Raw genomic sequence first — 18,135 nt, 5'->3', positions numbered from 1 at the left:
GGTGCGTGACCCCACCCGTACCTGTAAATACCCAACCATGTCATGTGTGAACAGTGAAATGCCCGTACGCCCATCGCATGGATTGGAAAGAGGCCTCTTTGATGTATGATGCCTTCCCTGCGCGCATCGTACTTGCTTGTCTTATACTCCTCTTACCATCATCGCTGTCGATGAGGCGTTCTGGATTCGCCGTGCCTAGCTCTCCCATATGGGTCTGTCAGCCACCCATCCATCCATCCCTCCTCTCGCCCCTCCCCCCCTCCTAAGTGCCCTTCCAGGTGGCTGTGCAGTGTCGGGCCATGCGCGCAGTGACGGGGCTCCGTACAGTGTGCGTGTTTGGAGGTGCATCCCGAGAAGAACAGGTACGTGTGCACATGTGTGTATGTGTGTACAAGGGGAGGGGAAGGCGAAGGGGGAGAGGAGGGCTTCCCGCAGCAGATGGATGCAACTTCTCAACTGGGACCTTGAAAAGGGTTATTATCCGCAGTGGGATTATCAAGTCAGGTCAAGTCGAGCCAAGAGCATTTTGACCAGCATGTAGCCAAAATGCCTTTCTGGACCAACAGCCTAAATAATGGCTCGCGGATATGGTGCCCGAATCAGTAATGCTGTACTGCCGCACAAAAAAATTTAATTTAGTTTTTTAATTTTTGACATCTATTTGCGTCTCGCAACACGTTTATAGTTTTACCTGTGTACCTGAAGCATGTAGCAAACTTTTGCATCACCACCCCCCGGCGTTTCCCTGCACCGAATCTCGGGAAGCGACAGCCCGTCATCCCCTTCCATCCATCAAATGCCCTCCTTCCCCCATCACCCCTCTTCAATCCTGCAGGCTGCACTCCTCACCTCGAAGCAGCCGCACGTGCTGGTGGCCACTCCAGGCCGGGTGCTGGACCTGGTGGATGGAGGAGAGCTGAAACTGCAGGTGTGTGTGAGGTTGAGGGTGAGGTTGAAGGGGTGGACCTCCTCAGGGTGAAGGTGCTGTGTATGTGGGGGAAGGGGGGCAGAAACAGGAAACGTATAATGATATACCCACACCAGGCGGCTGTGGGCGCGAGGGTGAGGGTAGTGTCGGTTGAACGGGTGGTTGCTCGTTGTTCTCGTTTTTAACCTGTTTGTAATCTCCTCTTTGCATATTTGGAGTCATAATTGTAGTGCTGTTCCTGTTTTTTTTGCGGAACGTGATATCAATTGCTGGCCATTTTTAATCCTGTTTTGGAAATTTACGGTGAATCAAGTAATGTGAATTAAGTACTTTCTGCTAAACCTCCAAAACGCTAAACCTCACAGGGCAGTGTGCAGTATCTGGTGCTGGATGAGGCCGACAAGATGCTGTCGCTCGGCTTCAAACCGCAGTTGGACCGTCTGTACGGCATGTTGCTGCAGCCGTACGACAAGTCCGCTGACGATGGCGCGGCCAATCTTGTTGCAGCTGCTAAGAAGAAGTCCGCCAAGGCCAAGGTGACGGCAGGCAAGGAGGTGCCGCCGCCGCCAGCAGCAACAACAGCTGCTGCTACTACTACGCTGGATAGTAAAGCGGCGGCGGCAGCGGCAACGCACGGCAATGGTGGGCAGCGGCCACAGGTGCTGTTGTTTAGCGCCACCATGCCGACGGATGTGGCGGCGGCTGCGGCGCAGTGGTTGCGGCTGCCAGAGATTGTTCAAGTGAGCGCCTGTGGCGCTAATGCCATCAGTCGTACAGTCACGCAGGTGGGGCCCTATGGGTGGGTGGGCGGGGAAGGGGGTGTCGCGTCGTTGGTATTTCGGAGTGGCAAGGAAAGCCCGGTTGCGCCTCGCGGCACGACCATGACGGTACGGCACGCACTGAACGATGGGGAAGGAAAGTAAAAAAGGGGGCTATGACGAGTCGATCCGAGTTTATCCGCGCTGCTGATGACAAACAGCCGTGATGACGTGTACTCGAAGGTTGAATTTCTTGATCTGAGTCCCTCTCTGTCCGTACATCCCCCCCTGCTACCGTTTATTTGCTGCTGCATACTTGTCATCGTCTAGCCATGCCACCCCTACGAGTCGTTTGCTACCTATACCTTGGACATATATGCTCACCAGCGAGTCAACTGTAATTGCTGATATACTGTACGTGTACTCAAACTTCTCCACACGCTTGACCTTCCTCTTCCTCTTCCCCACGCCGCCCTCCAACCACACACAAAACACTCCCACGCGCCCGCATGCCAAGGTTGTCCACGTATGCGCGGAGCATAAGAAGCCGGATAAGCTGCTCAAGCACCTGGCCCGCATCCGCGACTCGGTGCCGGCCGGCAGTCGCAACCCGCCGCGCCTGCTGGTGTTCGCCAACCGAGTTAAGACGGTGCGCTTCCTGGCCGCCACACTGGCCAAGGAGGGGTACAAGGTGGCGCAGCTGCATGGCCAGAGGTCGCAGGTAGGGCGGGGGGGGAAAGCGGGGGGGGGGGAGGTTGAAAGAGAGGGCGGGGGGAACAGGCATAGGGTGGAGGGGGAGAGGCGCGGAGAAAGGCACACATTTGCCTGCATGGCTACATGCTGATGTTTGCATACATCATACATACATGCATGCATGCATGCATCAGGATTGCTGGTCGGATAATGTTGCACGTTGCTGCGGCCGTTAGTCGGTGGTGGTGCACATTACGGGTCCACCAGCTGTACCACCAACTGCGGCGCGGCGGTCAGCTGGATTCTCAGTCGGTTGGTTTCACGCAAATGCACGACAATGCGGTACCTGTCGGGGCTATGACGAGTCGATACGAGTTTATCCGCGCTGCTGATGACAAACAGCTGTGATGACGTGTACTCGAAGGTTGAATTTCTTGATCCGAGCCCCTGGACTGCTGACTCCACTCCGTCGTTGTCCGATTCGGGCCTCTCTGCAGCGCTTTTATGATGTGCCTGCCGGCGCCACAACAACAAGTGACCTGAAGAGATAGATACCTTAGCTCTGTTTGATTGTTTGGCTGTAGGCGGAGCGCAACCAGGCGGTATCTGACTTTCGCAGCGGCAAGGCGCAGGTGCGTGGTGGCATCACGGCTGTGTGGGGAATGGGTCTGCCAGGGGGGGGGAGAGGGCAGTGCGGGGGTTGGTGCTGGGTATTTACCTGGGATTTACCCTGGTTTGTTAGGGTTAAGGGACTCTGCCCACAATGGTGGCATTGGCATATGGACCACGTTGACCTTGATGTCTTCTCATAGGTTGTGACCCAATACAGGTGTGTGGTGGCGGGCGACCCCCCTCCCCCCCGGAAAACCGATTCAAAAGTTATTGATGCGTGCGTGTGCATGCGCATGCATGCATACGACCGGACACTGATCGGTATGACCGTACATTTGCTGTACTTCCAGGTGTTGGTGGCCACTGACGTGGCGGCGCGCGGCCTGGACATCCGGGCTCTGCCGTACGTCGTGAATTACGATTTCCCGTCGCGATTGGAGACGTACGTGCACCGGGTCGGCCGTACAGGTCGGCTTGCGGCGTACGGCCATGCGTACAGCTTCTTCACGCGCAACTTGGTGAGGGAGATGGGGTAGGGAGAGGAGTGAGATTGTCGACAGACTGCGGGCTTGGCCATTGCATAGTTCTCATCACGCATGGGATTCAGTCAAAGGCCCGTGGAAGGCCATTGCTCAGCTTGGCAGTGCAGGGTCCTGCTCGATACAGAAAGCCTCTGATGTAGGGCGCCTGAAGGCTTGTTACTCTTCTCTCAAGTCTTGCCTAAAAGTTCTCGTTCTTCTGTTCTTGGGTACTTCCTCAACTTTGTGACAATTAACCTGCCTTGCCCCCCTTCTGTCTCCGAGCTTTTTTTCCTTAACGCACCTTTCCATATTAGCGATATCATGAGGTCATGATGATAGCGACGGCGAGTATGCCTTCTAAAATTCCGTGTCGTTGCCGGTGTTTACAGGCGCCCCTGGCTCCGCCCCTCCTGGAGCTTCTCCAGACACACGGCCAGGCGGTGGACCCCAATCTGGCGGCGCTGGCCGCGGCGTGGAAGGTGGCGGAGGAGAAGCTCGGCCGCAAGGGCGCTGCAGCAGCGGCGGCGGCAGCGGCGCGCAGCGCCGATGGCACCGCCGTCCCGGCTGACGGGGCGGCGGCCGAGGACGAGTCGGGTGAGGAGGACGATGACGAGGGTGACGGCGCCGCCGCCGCTGACAGCGGACTTACCTTGGCGGAGGAGGTCTTGCTTGCGGCAGACGACTTGATGGAGGGTCTGGGCCCGCAGGATGCCCGAGCGATTGCTGCGCTGGTGAAGAAGAAACTGAGTAGGAAGCAGCAACAGAAGCTGCAGCAGGCGAGCAGCGCCGGGGAGGAAGGTCATGGACATGTCGATGTCGATGACGAGGACGGGGACGGGGATGGGGATGATACGCGACCGAGCAAGAAGCAGCAGCGAGGAGGAGAGGAGCAGGGAGTTGGGGGAGCTAGGGTGATTACGAATGGAGCGGAGGTGGAGGCTGTAGGGCGGGCGAAGAAGAAGAAGGCTGCTGGGGATGTCCAGCTGGTGCCCATGTCCAAGGAGCAACAGCGTCAGGCGGTGCAACGTAGGGAGGAACAGAAACCCGGCGGCGACGGGGGGTTGCAACGGGCCGCTGCGTTTGTATCTGCTGCCGCGTTTAAGGGTGCTATGGCTGGCTACGTGTTTAAGAAAGGTCCGCTGGGGTTGGGGTATTACCTAGATCAGCACCAGCAGAAGCAAGGCCAGCAACAAGCTGCAGCGGGGCAACGAGGCAAGGCCGCGCCGCTGTCGGCGGCCGCGGCGGTGCCAGGGCTTGCCAAGAGGTCAACGGCTCCAGCAGCAACGGCACCAGCCACCGCTGCAGCAGCAGTCTCAGGGAAAGGGGTCAGTAAAGCAGCGGCCGGCCAGCGGGGAAATGGGACGGCGGCTTCAGCTTGGGGATTGCCCTCGCGCAATAAGCCCATCATACCGGTACGGCATTCGGACTTCCTGTCTGACAGTGAAAGCGGCGGTGGGCCTGAATCGGATCCAGATTCAGACTGGGATGTGGATTTACAGCCGTCACCTCCGGTCCCTTTCCGGAACGCCATTGCGAGTAGCGGCGGTGTGAAGGGGATGGGGAAGGCGAAAGCGAAGTCGGAAGCAGCCGATGGCACCATTTCAGGCGATAGGAGCACTGAGGGGGGTCGTCCTGGCCATAACAGTCGCGGAGATGGCGATGATGATGATGATGATGGCGATGACGTGGAGCCGTTGGAAGGTCAGAGGGCTGCGGCGAAGCGCAGGTTCAAGTCGCTCCCCGGGAGGTTGCGTAAGAAGCTCCGTAAGGGGCAAGCGACAGGCCAGCCCCAGCACTCGCGAGCGGCCTCTGGCAAGGAGGCGGCAGGCACTGGGCGATGATACGTGTGGTAGTGTTGTTCTGCTGGCGAGGTTACGAGCATCCGACGCAGATTTAGGCACGGCCAGATGAAGTTTTGTCCGGAGAGGAGGTTTTTTTACTGACGTAGGATTTTACTAAAGTTACTCGAGACTGCCGTCAGGTCGTGTATAGGGGGGCCCGATTGGATGGATTGACTCATTACGGATTTGCAGGAGGGAGGCTTAGGGAGCGTTTAGCGGCAGTGACAAGGCTTTATGCGGCCGTGGAGGTGCAGGGGCGACGACGTCCCATGAGTAGATAATACTACAGAAGTTGAAGAAGATAAGTTGACGGTGTGGAGCGAAGAGGTGGCTGCGAAGCACACTGCCGTCGTGATAGGCGTGATAGGCGCGTCGGATGTGGACAGGATGGGATGAGAATATTGTATAAGTACACAGGTTCACAGTTTGCTTGTAACCTTAAAAAATAATGTAACTCGGTGTAAAGGCGGGTCTATCAAAGATGTTGCTTTTTGATTGATGTGGTGTTAAACTGTGGGCGGCTCGTCCCGAGAAAGGACGAGCTCTGGCGGCCCTGACCGGGCCGAAACACAGCACAGGGGCGGGCGCGCTTTTGTTGGAATTGGATGTGTTGTCACGCAGGCAAGTCTTCGTGCGCATTTTCGGCACAAAACTCGTCATGTTTGATTTGTGTTCGCCACCTAGACCTCCTACCATGGCCTTCCCATTGTGGTACCCTACAGGACTAGGTACTTGTGCCAGCCGTTCAGGTCTTTTGTGTACGACCAATTGAACTTATTAAACTTTCACTAAGCTGCGATTTGTACACAGCGGTTGATTTGCGCAAGCATTGCACGCATCGTACTTTCATTTGAGTGCAGCTAGCGGCTATTGTGATGACATTGCACCTTTAATAATTACCAGCAAAGACTATTGAGGAATTAATTGTCTGGTCAGGATATCGCATCGTTATTGCAGGATCCAGATCCGTGCCACTCCGCAGCTACTGCTATGCTATGAACCCGAATAGTCAATTGTAGCTCTGCCGTAAAGGTTATGTTTTCAAAATCATCGATGAGGTAGAGTGGAAGGCTCTCGGTGTGCACCGTTTCAACAAATGGCTGGGCTCGACCAGTCGGATGCCTCTGAAGCTCTTTTGCGCGTTCTTCAGAAAGTATGTTTAGGTGGCAAAGATGCTTTCACTGAGGCGTTGGGCAGCCAAACATTCAAAGTTGCACGTCTGGTCTCCAAAGCGCTGCGTGACGTTGTGGATGGCAGCCTTCTCAACGTCACGATCATTGTAGCACCAATGCATAAGGGTCTTGTCGGACGAGGATGCCGTTCCCCTCTCTGGAGATGGCACCGACTTCGCGAGCTCACGCTTTCGGTACGTCCCGATAAATACGACAAAGGTGGCGTGGAAGCTGTAACGCTGTTTACGCTTCCATTTGTAAGTCAGCCGTTGGAGTCGCTGCAGCAAATCGAGGCGCTACGCTTGTACGCTGCAAACGAACGGCCGTTGCCGACGGCGGGCTTGGGGTGGTTATTCTGCCGGTTACCCAACCTTCGATACATCTATTTCGGGACAATCCTTTCATCCGAGGCGGCACAACAGCTGCTTCTCTACAATGCTCTGGCTCCTCTTTCGCGTTTGGAAAGCCTGTCGCTACCGACGCTTTTTCTCTTGCAGCATATCGGACCGCTTGCAGACCGTCTTAAGGATGTCGAGTTCTGCGACGTGTGCAGTAGGCCCGACCATGAGGCCCTCCTGGAGACGGATTGGCTCATCCCTGCGGTGGCACAGCTGCGGGAGCTGAGACAGCTGAAAGTCCGCTTTTATAGAGGCGGCTTATTTGGTGTTGCTGGCATCGTTGAGCTGCTCCACAATCTCCCGGCAGGATTGGAGCACCTCCAAATCGCCCTGGACATGCTCGATGACCCAGACGACCCGATAGCCACGGACCACACGGTCGAACTCACCTTTGAGGCGCGCCGCATCACCTCGGTCGAGCTTCCCGTACCATTGCTTCTGGACCGCTTTGCCACGTTTGTGTGCGCTATCCTGCTGCCGTGCTACAGGCTGTCCCCGGTTCTGCCGCTCATGCGTCTTAGGGGTGTCCAAGTGCGCAACAACTCCCTTAGTGAACAGCAGTTACAGCAGCTCCGTGAGCTGGCAGGTAGGTGCCGGCGTCTGGAGGTGGAGGCGCTCTACCTGGAAGAGGAAAAGGTGGATTATCAGCTCTTCCTCAATGTTATTGAGGTACTCGGGTTGCCACAGAAGGTCTTCTTCGTGGATGGGATCTCCTGCTGCCAGCTTCTGGGTCCAGTCCCCCACCCGGCAGCCGCCGCAGTGGCAGGCGTGTTCCGCACGGACACCGCCGCAGTGGCAAGTGCATTGCCCAGGCTTCGTCTTCAAGGGGACCTGTCACAGCACGCGGAACAAGAAGCCTTTCTCTCGGAGCGAGTGATGCAGCGCCTGGCAGCAGCAGCAGTAGCATTACCATCAGCAGCAGCAACAGCAGCATTATCTGTACCAGCAGCAGCAGCAGCAGCAGTAGCAGCAGTAGCGGCATCAGTAGCTCCAGAACTGACCTCTCCGGCGGGACCAGGAAGTGACGCCATTACCGTCCCCAGCACCAGCAACAGCACCGCCGGCAGCGATGTTTTCCACCTCGTGACGTTACGGAGCCCCTTTTTCCGCATGCTTGCCTGGTCGAAGGACGCTTTTACGGCCTGGATGCAGCAGTTTGCCGGCTCGGCATACTACCTCTTCGTGCCGTCCTTGGCGACAGTGTTGGTGGAGTGCAGATCTCTGGAATGCGCCATGATGGTTGCGATGGTGGCGCGGCTGGCGCTCAATGTCAGCGGCGGCGGTGTGGGCTCCACCGCAGCGGCTTCTGTGGAGATGTGCGCCTTGCCTGCGAAGCCGCTCCACTACTGGGGCACAGCCTCGTGGCTGTGGCAGGAGTCGTTCAGGGTACGTCGAACAGTGGGGTCGGTGTCCTGTGTGGATGGTTGGTGAGTTGTTGCATCAGAAATAGCTAACAGGCTCAAAATCTTAATTGATTCTTTCATTGACCCTTGAGGTCGAAGGGGTTGTTGTGACATGTAAAGATAACGGCGGTGACCATGGAGTCTTTCCTAATATTCGCCGCTTCCTTACCGCCCCCGCTTGCCTAGTTGGTTGCTTGGCTGCTTGGTTGCTTGCATGGTTGGTTGGTTCCTAGAGGAAACCCCGGGCTTACGTTAAGGACGAAAAGAGTTGGAGCAGCAGCAGCAGCAGCAGCAGCAGCAACACAGCGAAGACTGCACCTAACTGACGACCTTCATGGCGATGCTTACGCACCAGGGGGTTGCTGCGGCACTGCAGCCCGGTCAGCTGGCTCCGCCGAGCTCCATCTACCTCGCAGTCCTGTACTGCCTGTGTCCACTACTGGCCTCTCCTGGAACACGGGCATTGATCCATTTCAACCGTTTCCCCCCATGGCCAATTCAATCCTGTCTTATGGATGATATAATCATGACTTCAATGCTGGATTACGTATTTTTATGGCGTCTTAGGCAGGTTCACTGCTCTGTGCTTGCACGTTCGTCTGTAGCGCTCATCTTGAGTGCTACGTTTGTACTTGTGTGTGTGTGTGTGTGTGTGTGTGTGTGGCGACTGCAGGTGCTTCAGGAGTTTTGGGACAGCGGTTTGGGCGGCAGCGAGCCAGAGCGGTTGCGCTTGTTATTGGATCTGGGCTACCTGGCAGCGGATGGCTCCTTGGTGGTGAACTTCATTGACCAATTCAGGATAGGGGCAGGCAGCGAGCCGCCCAACGGCGTTGACCAGCAACAAGAGTAGCCAGCGAAGACATTAATCAGCGTGACAGTGGCAGTCGACGGAGAAAGCTGAGGCCCACGACCGAAGGCGGTTCGGGTTTTGCATGGATGACCGTTTTCGCCAGTGCGAGGGCGGCGGCGGCCCGGCATTGTCGTTGGTTGGAGGTTGGAGCTTTCCTTGCTGGACCGGCTGGACCGTGACCAGTGGGGATACCGACTGGTATCGGTGCGGGTTGCATTAAGTGCCGCGAGGTGCTCTGCCGTCCTTATTAGGTCGGAGGGCACAAGTGTCGACTAGGCCCGTGGGTCGGCTCCGCGCACGCGCTGTGTGTCGTTGTCGGGGGGTCGATCCTCCACTTTGTGAAAAAAAAGTGTGGGCTGAATCTTCTAGCCGTAGCTGTCCGGCCGCCGAAAAGGCCCCTATCCCCCCGGATCTACCGGCAGGAGAGCGTTCCTTATTTAGCGCGTATTTATTGACGTCGTGTTTGCCGTATTGTATGACAGCTGCAACATGGGCATGTTGTAGAGTAAAATCTGTACAACTTCTCTCTCTCCCTCTCTCTCTGAGTATGCTTGCATGGATAGATGGTCCCCTAATAATCGGTGGTGTGAACCAGGCCCAGGTATATCGGCGTTCCGTTAGTTAATACGTAACGGCGCATATATCACAGGTATCAGGTGGTGGGGGAGGTGCCTTGGAACTGTTGAGTGCGGTTGGCGGTTGGCACCAGACCTGGTCACTAAATTGACCTAGTATGTTTTGGTTGAGTATGAGTAGGTGTTTATGATAAACGGTGACAAGTGCAGTGGTGTGACTCCTCCTACTACCTCTACAAGTACATACCTGGGATGTTGGGTAATGCATGACCAGGCACTGGACTAGCTGGATTGTCAGGCTGGGATACTGGATCTGCCACTTTCCTCAACCCCAGGCAGTTCTACAGTTCTCAGCTCAGCGCCCATTTGTAGCGGATAGGTCGCACCGGTTTCAGGTCAATTTTTTCCAGGACGAAGGAGAAGCAGAGCACAGTTTGCTGGATTCATTACACTGACAAGGGAAGCCGTCATGACCATGCACGAAACAGGGGGGTGCGTGACCATGCAGCCCAGACGCAGGCTTCCCAGTCGTCGGCTCGGACGGCGGGCTTGTGGGAGTGGGGTTGAGCTTGGGAGGAGCGCGGTATGCGACAGAGGACATGTCCGGCACTGGCTTCGGTGGGTATGTCGATACGATGGTATCAATATTGGCATCTACAAATGGGGGCGTTTATTCGCTGTACCGCTGACCGGCAGGTCGCCGTTCTCCCACATGCGGCGCAACATGCTTTTCGGTGCTGGATTCCTTCTTCTTCTTCCCCTTTGGTTCCCCTGAAGGGGACGAACTAACTCCTATCTTAATGTTTACGTCTAGTAGACCTCAGCTCTCATGCGGTCACGACCTTTCTTCCTTTCTTTCTCTTCAAAATAACAATAAAAATAATAATGCACTGTCGCACACAGGCAGGGAGAGTTCCTCTCTCCTCGCCTGCCTGCCTCTCCAAGCCCCTACTCGAGCCCGATTCCAGACCGTGCATGTATGCATGTATGTATGCCCGACTCGCCCTCCTGCATTCGAACTTAGGGAACTCGTCGTGTCCTGTCTGATGCGAATGCATCGGGCACCTGTCCGGTTTATGTCTGTGCGCACATATACATTAAGAGCAATCCTCCAAAAATGTCTCCTCTCCTTAATCCGTACATACATCCCGTACATCCTTCAGGATTTATACAACGTGTGCGGAGCCTGCTGCTGCTGCTGTTGCTGTGTGCTGATGCCGCCTTGTCCACCTGCCGCCTCTATCTTCCTCTTCCCTACCCCAAATTACTCCCTTCACTTGACTCCTCTAGATACCAACGGCTTCCGGCACTCCCCCAATCTACCATCCCTCCGTTCATTCATCCTCTGCTCCCTCCCTGCCCGCATCTCTCGCCCCCCCTCGAGCTGTTCAGTCGTCGTCATCGTCTTCCTTGTCCTTGTACCCCTGGGAGCGGGTTTGAGAGAGAAAGAAGGGGTGTGGGGGGTTGGAAAATAGAAGGGTGGGAAATAGAAGGGTGGGAAATAGAAAGGGGTGGGAAATACATACGTGAACGATCGGGACGCGTAAAGCCGATGAAGGGAAAAGCGACTCAGGGTGTTGAGTTCACCATCCCGGTATGTGGTGTGGGGGTAGATATGCACACACAGGGATTATAATCCTTGGCAGCTTATGCAAATACTTACATGCGTATGTATGTATGCATGTATGTATGTGTGCATGCTGATGTGCCACACCTAATTCTACCCACCATTTGAGCTATGTTAGTCACCGCACGGGTCATTCCAATTTAAACCCCCTAAACAACCAACAAAACATCAACAACAAGAACCGCAACGCAATGAAGACATCCAGCGCATAAATACATACATACATACATGTTTTGGCACTACTGGTAAGGCGCGACCATTGCCCCCGGGAGATCCCGGGATCGATACCCATTAGGTTCAAAAGTCCTTCCGATGGTGGAAGGCATTGCGGCCCTAGTTGATGGACGGTGGTGACCTGGGATAAAGTTAACCCGCGAGCCGACCAGGAATGGAGTTGGGCCGCTGTCGACCCGGCAGATTCCGTTGGATGCTGGTGGTGGGTGCGGAACCCCCCCTGAGCGATCTACTGAGAAGTTTACTTGGGTGACTGGATGAGGGTGCCCCGAAATACCGGGGAAGGCAGGGTTTCGCAGGGTAGCTACCACGGGCGAAGATACACCCCCCTGTTTCACACATCATACATACATGCACCTCACCTTGGGCACGTCCGCCTCATCTGGCGTCAGCCGTCTCAGCAGTTGCTCTTCCGGAAAAGAATACACGTCGATGTAGTAAAAGCGGTTGCGAGCCTAAACAGGACCGGAAAAAATAGAACCCCATAGTTTTGAGTGTTCAGGGAACCCATTATCATTGTCATTAACATCATGAATATGGCAATATATTATTATTATTATTATTTAATTGGACCCACCATCATTCTGAGTAAGACTATTGAGGGGCACTTGAGGGGCATTCCCCAGTGCCATGGGGGACCCCATAAACAGCATCAGCGGCCTCACCCTGCCCTGCCCCCGTCTCGGCCCCTAAACCCCCTCTCTTACCCCGCCTCTTACCCCTACTCCCCCTTTTCGGGTCTGGCGCCATCCCGATGATGCGACTGCCGCCATCCGACCAACCCACATCGACTATACCCCCCACCCTCACACACCACTCGTTGGAGCGCGTGTGACACTCATGTGCCATATGGTAGATGTGAATCGGATACCGAAGTCCCTTATTGAGACTCATTATCGAACCCCTTCACACGCCCCTTGTTGGTGCATCAGACTTGTACGGCACAGTTAGTCGCTCCTTTCTTCTTCGTACTTGCATACATGACCCCCTAGCTCTCCTTCCTTCCCATTCCCCCCTTCATTTCCCCCCTCATTTCCCCCTCCCCACCGTGAATGTGGCCACGGGGCGGTTCCAGGGCAGCGGTCTCACATCCTCCAGCTGGAATGAGCGCCACCTGGCAGGGGAATAGGACGTGCGTATGATGTTACAGGGTGGTATAGCTTCACCCGCGGCCCCCTTTCCCTTGGAGGCAGTTCCCTGCTCTCCCCTGCGAGAGGGGCACCCTAATCCATTCACCCCATTCGATTTCAGAATGTATTCGTTGGGTTCAGCAACTCACCACCAGCATCCAACCACAAATCGAGCGGATCAACGGCGTCACAACTTAGTTCCTGGTCAGCTCGCAAGTTGATATAATCACGTCCTACACCGTCCACAAGATGGGGGGCCACCTCCCAATTCCACACCCCGCACACACCGAGGGGTCGGCAGGCGGATTTGAACCCGGAACCTCCTCGAGGAGCAGAAGTCAGGCCTTAACCTCTGCCAGCCACCTGCCATGAATGTATGTATGCATGTATGTATGATTAAAACACCTACAACCCTCCCTTCCCCAGTTCCCCCCTCCACCTCCAGCAGCTCCAGGTGCTTAACGACCCACCAACGGGGCCCCCAGCGGCAACACGGAGGAGCTGCTCGACCCGTCAAACTCGCCACCTTCCCCACATGCCCCTCTCCACATGCCCCCTCCTCCTTCACCATCCCAACATCTAATCCTTCCTTTGCTGCGCCTTTCTTGCATCTGAAGTGATTTCCCCCCGGGCCCTTCCCCGGTCTCAACGTTTCCACCACTTCACCCCCCCCCAACCTCACCCCCATGAGAGGTACCACTCCCCCAACTCCCACCTCCTCTGCCCCGCTTCAAATTATTCACTTACGGCTCTGGCTCACCACCAGTCATGGCGGGTTTCCTGCTGCCGTACACCCCACCCCACCCCACCTGGAGTTCCCCAGTAGCGTCGTGGTGCGTACGTCAATTTGGCCGGTGGCTGCCGTATATCGCAGTTCGTGGACGTACGGGTTGGCGACCCAATGAAGCGCACCTGGAGAGCAGGTTGCTATGTATGTAAGGCAGTTGTTATGTATATATATACATACATACATATATATACATGTATATATTACACATGGTTCGCCGTAATGGTGACGAACAGGCCACGGCTAAGGAATGCAACCTTGGGTGAGAGGACATCGCTGAAGGTGAATAGAAGGTGAACATGAAACCCCCCCCAGCCCCATCTCCACCCGCCGAGCCTAGCTCCCACAAACACTTTCCTCCCCTTTCCCCCTCCCCTCCCCCCTCGCTAACACGCCCCTCCCACTACCTCCCCACCCACCAGTGGTGGCCACTCCGAAGAGCAGCAAGGAGGTCGCCAGTCCGTACCGGCTGACCAGGGAGATGTTGTCGGCGAAGGCAACGATGGCTGGGGCGGCCGCGGCGGCCACCAGCGTGTTGGCGATACTGATACGCTGCAGGGGCGGAGGGGGGGACAGGGGGGTGAAGAGGACAGGAGGAGCAGGAGCGCACGACAAAGCAGGGGAGGATATTGCCTATACGAAAAGGCGTGCGTGCGTGCGTATATATATGTATGTATGTATGTATGTATCAGAGTTCGACACTGACCTTCCTGAAACTTGCGGGATCCCCCGTACCTCCCAAATTTTCCTTACGGAGGGGCCCCCGTACCAGGCTCCTGTACTGGCCGAAAACCTTAGGGGGGCCCCCGTAACCCCGCAAAACCTTTACGGGGACACTGTCCTTGGCTGAAACGCTGTGGAAAGTGACGCTTTGCATTTTTTTGCCCTGTAAATCGTTATTTTCGTTATTTTCCCGTGAACCATTACACACGGGGACACGGCACACTCAGCGAAAGCCAAGCGCCTTGGCCGCCGCGGCCGCCCATCCCTTCTGCTCCTCTTTCTCGTCCTCCTCCTCCTCATCATCATCATCAAAATCCTCATCCACGCACGACTCATCGGTATCTCGTTCTACGTCGGTCTCGTAGTCACTGTCACTAAAAGCCTCATCGTCAATAGCGGGGTATGTTGCTTGTACCAGTAATTCAATCTCTGGGTCAGTCGCAACCTCCTCATTATCATCCTCTCCGTATGGATTCAAATTAATTTTGCTAACGTCAGAAAACAACTTGTGAATAATGCCTGTATAGCCCTTACGCGAGTAGATCTCAGCAGCCTGATCAATCAGTGGCTTCGCCCCGGTATCAGCAGCAGGTCCCAACATCCCCACACGAAGTAGCGAATCAAGTGTGTGGCCTTATCCTTTATATGGTCCGTCCTCTCCCCTACAGGGCCCCGTACGGCCTCTTATAAATCCTTAAATTCCTTACGGGAGCCACCGTAACCGGCCTTCGGCCGGTCCGGGGGCGGCCCCGTACGGGGTGCTTCGCGCCCAAAATCCTTACGGGAGCCACCGAAAAGTCCTACGGGCCCTGACGGGGATACCGAAAAAAAGGCCAAAAACTTACGGGCCCCGTACGGGGTGTCGAACACTGGTATGTATGTATGTATGTATGTATGTATGTATGTATGTATGTATGTATGTATGTATGTATGTATGTATGTATGTATGTGTGTGACTATCGCGAGACGTCACCGCGATCGCAACTGACAGCCACGTTCAGTCGACCCCTTACGCGTGTCGTCCTCCAATTCCACCACATGCCCCAAAGGCCCGGTATGCCCCCAGCCTAGTATGGCCCCAGCTCTGGCCCCTGAACAAGCCTCCGCCCCCACCCCACCCCCTCCACCTTGAGCAGCTTGTGCTGTTGGGACAGCGGCCCCAAATACACCACATCGTTCGGGGGACGGGAAGGCTGCTGCGGGGCTGGAGCGGGGGGTGACTGGGACTGCTGCTGCTGAGGAGGAGGAGGAGGAGGTCCTGATGCGGGCTGAGAGGCGAAGGTACGGAAGGACGGCCCCCACGTCATGCTGCTGTTCGCGCGGCTACAGCTCTTGTTTGTGGTGTTGGTGGCAGTGGAAAGCCCAGCTGCTACAGCTGGACCACATCAGGATGGGAGGGGGGAGATGATGGGGGGAAGAAAATTCACTACAGAGAGGAGACAGCCTTGGAGCGCAAGCAAGGGGAATAAGGACAATATCGACAAAATCTTTGTTGACGCGGCCCCAGGTGGTGTCCACGGGTGTCCCTCTCAGGGCGTTGCTGCGATGTAAAGGCTGCAATGGTTTCGGAGGTTCGTTTCGCGTACGGAAGGTTTCGGGACAGCGTGAAAGTTGGTCGGTGGGATGAGGCTTGACAGACTCTTACCTGAAAGTGGACCAGGAAGGCGCAAACGCGCGGCTCGTGTAAGGAAACGAGTGCTTTCAGCTGCCGTGGGAACCGGCATTTGCGTTGGCGTAGATGATGTTAGCGTTGTTGTTTCATCCCGTTGCGCACGAGCAGTCGCTTTCAAAACGAGAACCTCCCATGGCGAGATGTTCCAGGAAGATGCTGCTGCGACAGCGCGTAAGGGCTCGGCGCCGGATGGTAGGCGAGCCAGGGAAGAAAGAAGAGGTGTAGCCATGGCTGTGACGTCGTCAAATTTCCTCGGTTAGTTTTTCACGATTGAAAGGTTCCGATGTGATAAAGTGCATACTATCGGGTTTGTGCCGTGATTACGTGTTTAAATTGGCCGAGTGACTGCTCGGCTGTCAAGGCCAGCCATGTTTCAGCCGGTAGGCATTTCAGCATAATATTGATACAGGAATCGCTGGGAGCCTCAGCTGCCACGATAAGCGACATCAAATGCAGATGGGGCCTATGATTTGCTAACGGACACCTCCTGACCCCTGAGGCGCCAGGAAGCGTAACGAGGTAAGTAAGTTATGAACTGCAGGAAATTTCATCTTTATATGGTGTAAACTGGTTTAAACTCAAATGACCCTGTATGGCGACTTAGTACTAATAGAGTACATTTCTTGTTGAACGCCGGGCGCTATGCACCTCATAGCTGCCATTATGGTGGTTGAATTTATGTATTTTCTTTTGACCGGAGGGTTTTAACGGATTCCAGACTCGAGGTCTAGCAGACAGTCCTTCGACCGATTATGGAATCCGCCCGTCAAGGCATGCTAGAAGGGGCACCATCATCAGGTTCTCCTAACATGGTTATTGCGCCTGGAGAGGCGGGTACAAGCGGCGATGCAGGGGGAACGAGACGCGAAATTCGGCTAGCCAACGTTCGGGCGAAGGTCAAAGCGTTGAGGTGCGTGCGCATTCTGGTGGCACTATGACGAATGAATAAATTTTCTATCGATCCCGCAGGCTATGGTGCGTATCATATGTAAGGGGGTTATGAAAAGAATTGCGGGGTTGGCAGGAATTCGTGCTCTATATACCAACCTCCTGAGAAACATGACGCGTATCTTCTTTTCGCTTTCCTGCACTGAAGTATTCCTTTGCTGGAATGGGCGTGGGAATGGTCCTGCCCGGGTGACACACGTGGAAACGGCTTTCCTATTATCCTAGTTTGCGCACTTACCGATGGAAGTAAACTATAATGCGCTTCTATAACCCCGTGTCTTCACGTCTTCTTGTCGACTATAATAAAGCCATATGAACACCACACTGTGCAGGGCATTGCTTGCCGATCGAAAAAGTGACCAAAGATTTCCGAATCTCCTCCTTTAATAACGTTTCTTTTATCTTTTCACCGAGGCAGTTGCTCGTCCATGAGCCTGTACGAATCGCCTGCAGTTACGGTACATAGACTTCTAGAGGGGCGCGCCTGCGCCTTAAACCAGCCCACCACTCAAGGCATCGCCCACCCCCTACTAGCAAAATTGCTCCACCTCCACGAGGTTACGTCAAAGTCACACATTCGAGACGCAAACCAGGATCCTACCAGCCAAAAAATGTAATCGACATAATTTTTTGTTTTCGCCTGCAATATTAATTAATGCTAGCGGGGAAAGGGTAGGTTGGGGTAGGAAGAGGTGAAGAGAGGATAGACATATGTAACATGTATGTATGTAAGTCCGATCCCGCAGTCGTCACCCAGGCCATGGCACACATGGCACGCATACAGACATACATTTTACACACTGCCTCCAGCTCCGATTAACCCAGGGCTTCAGGTTACAGACCCCCCTCATCCTTCCCAACCGCGGCGGCCGCAACCCCCTCCCTAAGGGGAAGGGCCGGGGTCCTCTCTCCCCGAGGAAAAAGGGCCAAGGCATGGGGAGAAGCCTGGGCGGAACCGCTTCTTTGGTTTCGCATCGCATCGACAGCGACCACGGATCTCGCGGTAGCTGAATCGGTGGCTGATCCCTGGCATGCATCGAAACCGCTCTATACCACTGCTTTAAGATATACTATAAGCAGATATTTATGAGCTGCAAGTACTCAATAAGTGTAAAAAAAGTGCTCCGTGTGAAACGTAAGCTATCAATTTTGTCCATCATATCGCAGCGTGCAGCATATAGGCGAGAGCTAGATCTGTAATCAAATTAGTACTGGTACCGGTCATTTTTTTAACACTTTCAGAATGTAGTTTCTGACTGCATG

The 18,135-nt window shown here is 55.0% G+C and overlaps 4 protein-coding genes across 4 annotated transcripts in view; 3 read left to right on the top strand and 1 right to left on the bottom strand.

Moving 5' to 3' along the window:
* The first annotated feature begins 278 nt into the window (after positions 1 to 278).
* On the top strand, positions 279 to 6,257 carry VOLCADRAFT_121455 (uncharacterized protein). Its single transcript, XM_002955731.1, has 8 exons — positions 279 to 362; positions 836 to 928; positions 1,294 to 1,464; positions 1,588 to 1,713; positions 2,204 to 2,407; positions 2,964 to 3,011; positions 3,342 to 3,509; positions 3,902 to 6,257. Exons 1-8 carry the CDS (start codon positions 300 to 302, stop codon positions 5,351 to 5,353), a joined length of 2,325 nt encoding a protein of 774 aa, XP_002955777.1. The 5' UTR covers positions 279 to 299; the 3' UTR covers positions 5,354 to 6,257.
* Positions 6,258 to 6,449: 192 nt separating this feature from the next.
* On the top strand, positions 6,450 to 9,176 carry VOLCADRAFT_96672 (uncharacterized protein; the record flags this gene model as incomplete). Its single annotated transcript, XM_002955730.1, has 3 exons — positions 6,450 to 7,722; positions 8,125 to 8,309; positions 9,000 to 9,176. 3 exons carry the CDS (start codon positions 6,450 to 6,452, stop codon positions 9,174 to 9,176), a joined length of 1,635 nt encoding a protein of 544 aa, XP_002955776.1.
* A 1,963-nt stretch (positions 9,177 to 11,139) lies between these two features.
* VOLCADRAFT_119166 (uncharacterized protein) lies at positions 11,140 to 15,487 on the bottom strand (the record flags this gene model as incomplete). Its single annotated transcript, XM_002955676.1, has 6 exons — positions 11,140 to 11,175; positions 11,975 to 12,067; positions 12,660 to 12,726; positions 13,552 to 13,654; positions 13,949 to 14,081; positions 15,371 to 15,487. Coding segments are annotated over 6 exons (549 nt in total), but the record flags the coding sequence as incomplete, so codon positions are not given.
* Positions 15,488 to 16,676: 1,189 nt separating this feature from the next.
* The window catches only part of VOLCADRAFT_119165 (uncharacterized protein), a gene marked incomplete at both ends in the record, with an annotated part of 19,817 nt that continues 18,358 nt past the window's right edge, over positions 16,677 to 18,135 (top strand). The window contains one exon of the mRNA XM_002955729.1: positions 16,677 to 16,834. Within this exon, the coding sequence (XP_002955775.1) occupies positions 16,677 to 16,834 (158 nt within the window). The remainder of the gene's footprint in view (positions 16,835 to 18,135) is intronic.

The sequence above is a fragment of the Volvox carteri genome (assembly GCF_000143455.1).
Source record: "Volvox carteri f. nagariensis unplaced genomic scaffold VOLCAscaffold_54, whole genome shotgun sequence".
NCBI lineage: Eukaryota > Viridiplantae > Chlorophyta > Chlorophyceae > Chlamydomonadales > Volvocaceae > Volvox > Volvox carteri.
Note: the sequence above shows the minus strand (reverse complement) of the source record. Positions and strands in the feature narration are given on the sequence as shown.

Excerpts from the sequence above, each read along its gene's own strand:
- VOLCADRAFT_121455 (XM_002955731.1), top strand. The coding sequence starts at position 300 with ATGCGCGCAGTGACGGGGCTCCGTACAGTGTGCGTGTTTGGAGGTGCA. Across the intron at positions 1,714-2,203 it reads TCAGTCGTACAGTCACGCAG|GTTGTCCACGTATGCGCGGA; the intron begins GTGGGGCCCTAT and ends CCGCATGCCAAG. Across the intron at positions 3,012-3,341 it reads TTCGCAGCGGCAAGGCGCAG|GTGTTGGTGGCCACTGACGT; the intron begins GTGCGTGGTGGC and ends CTGTACTTCCAG.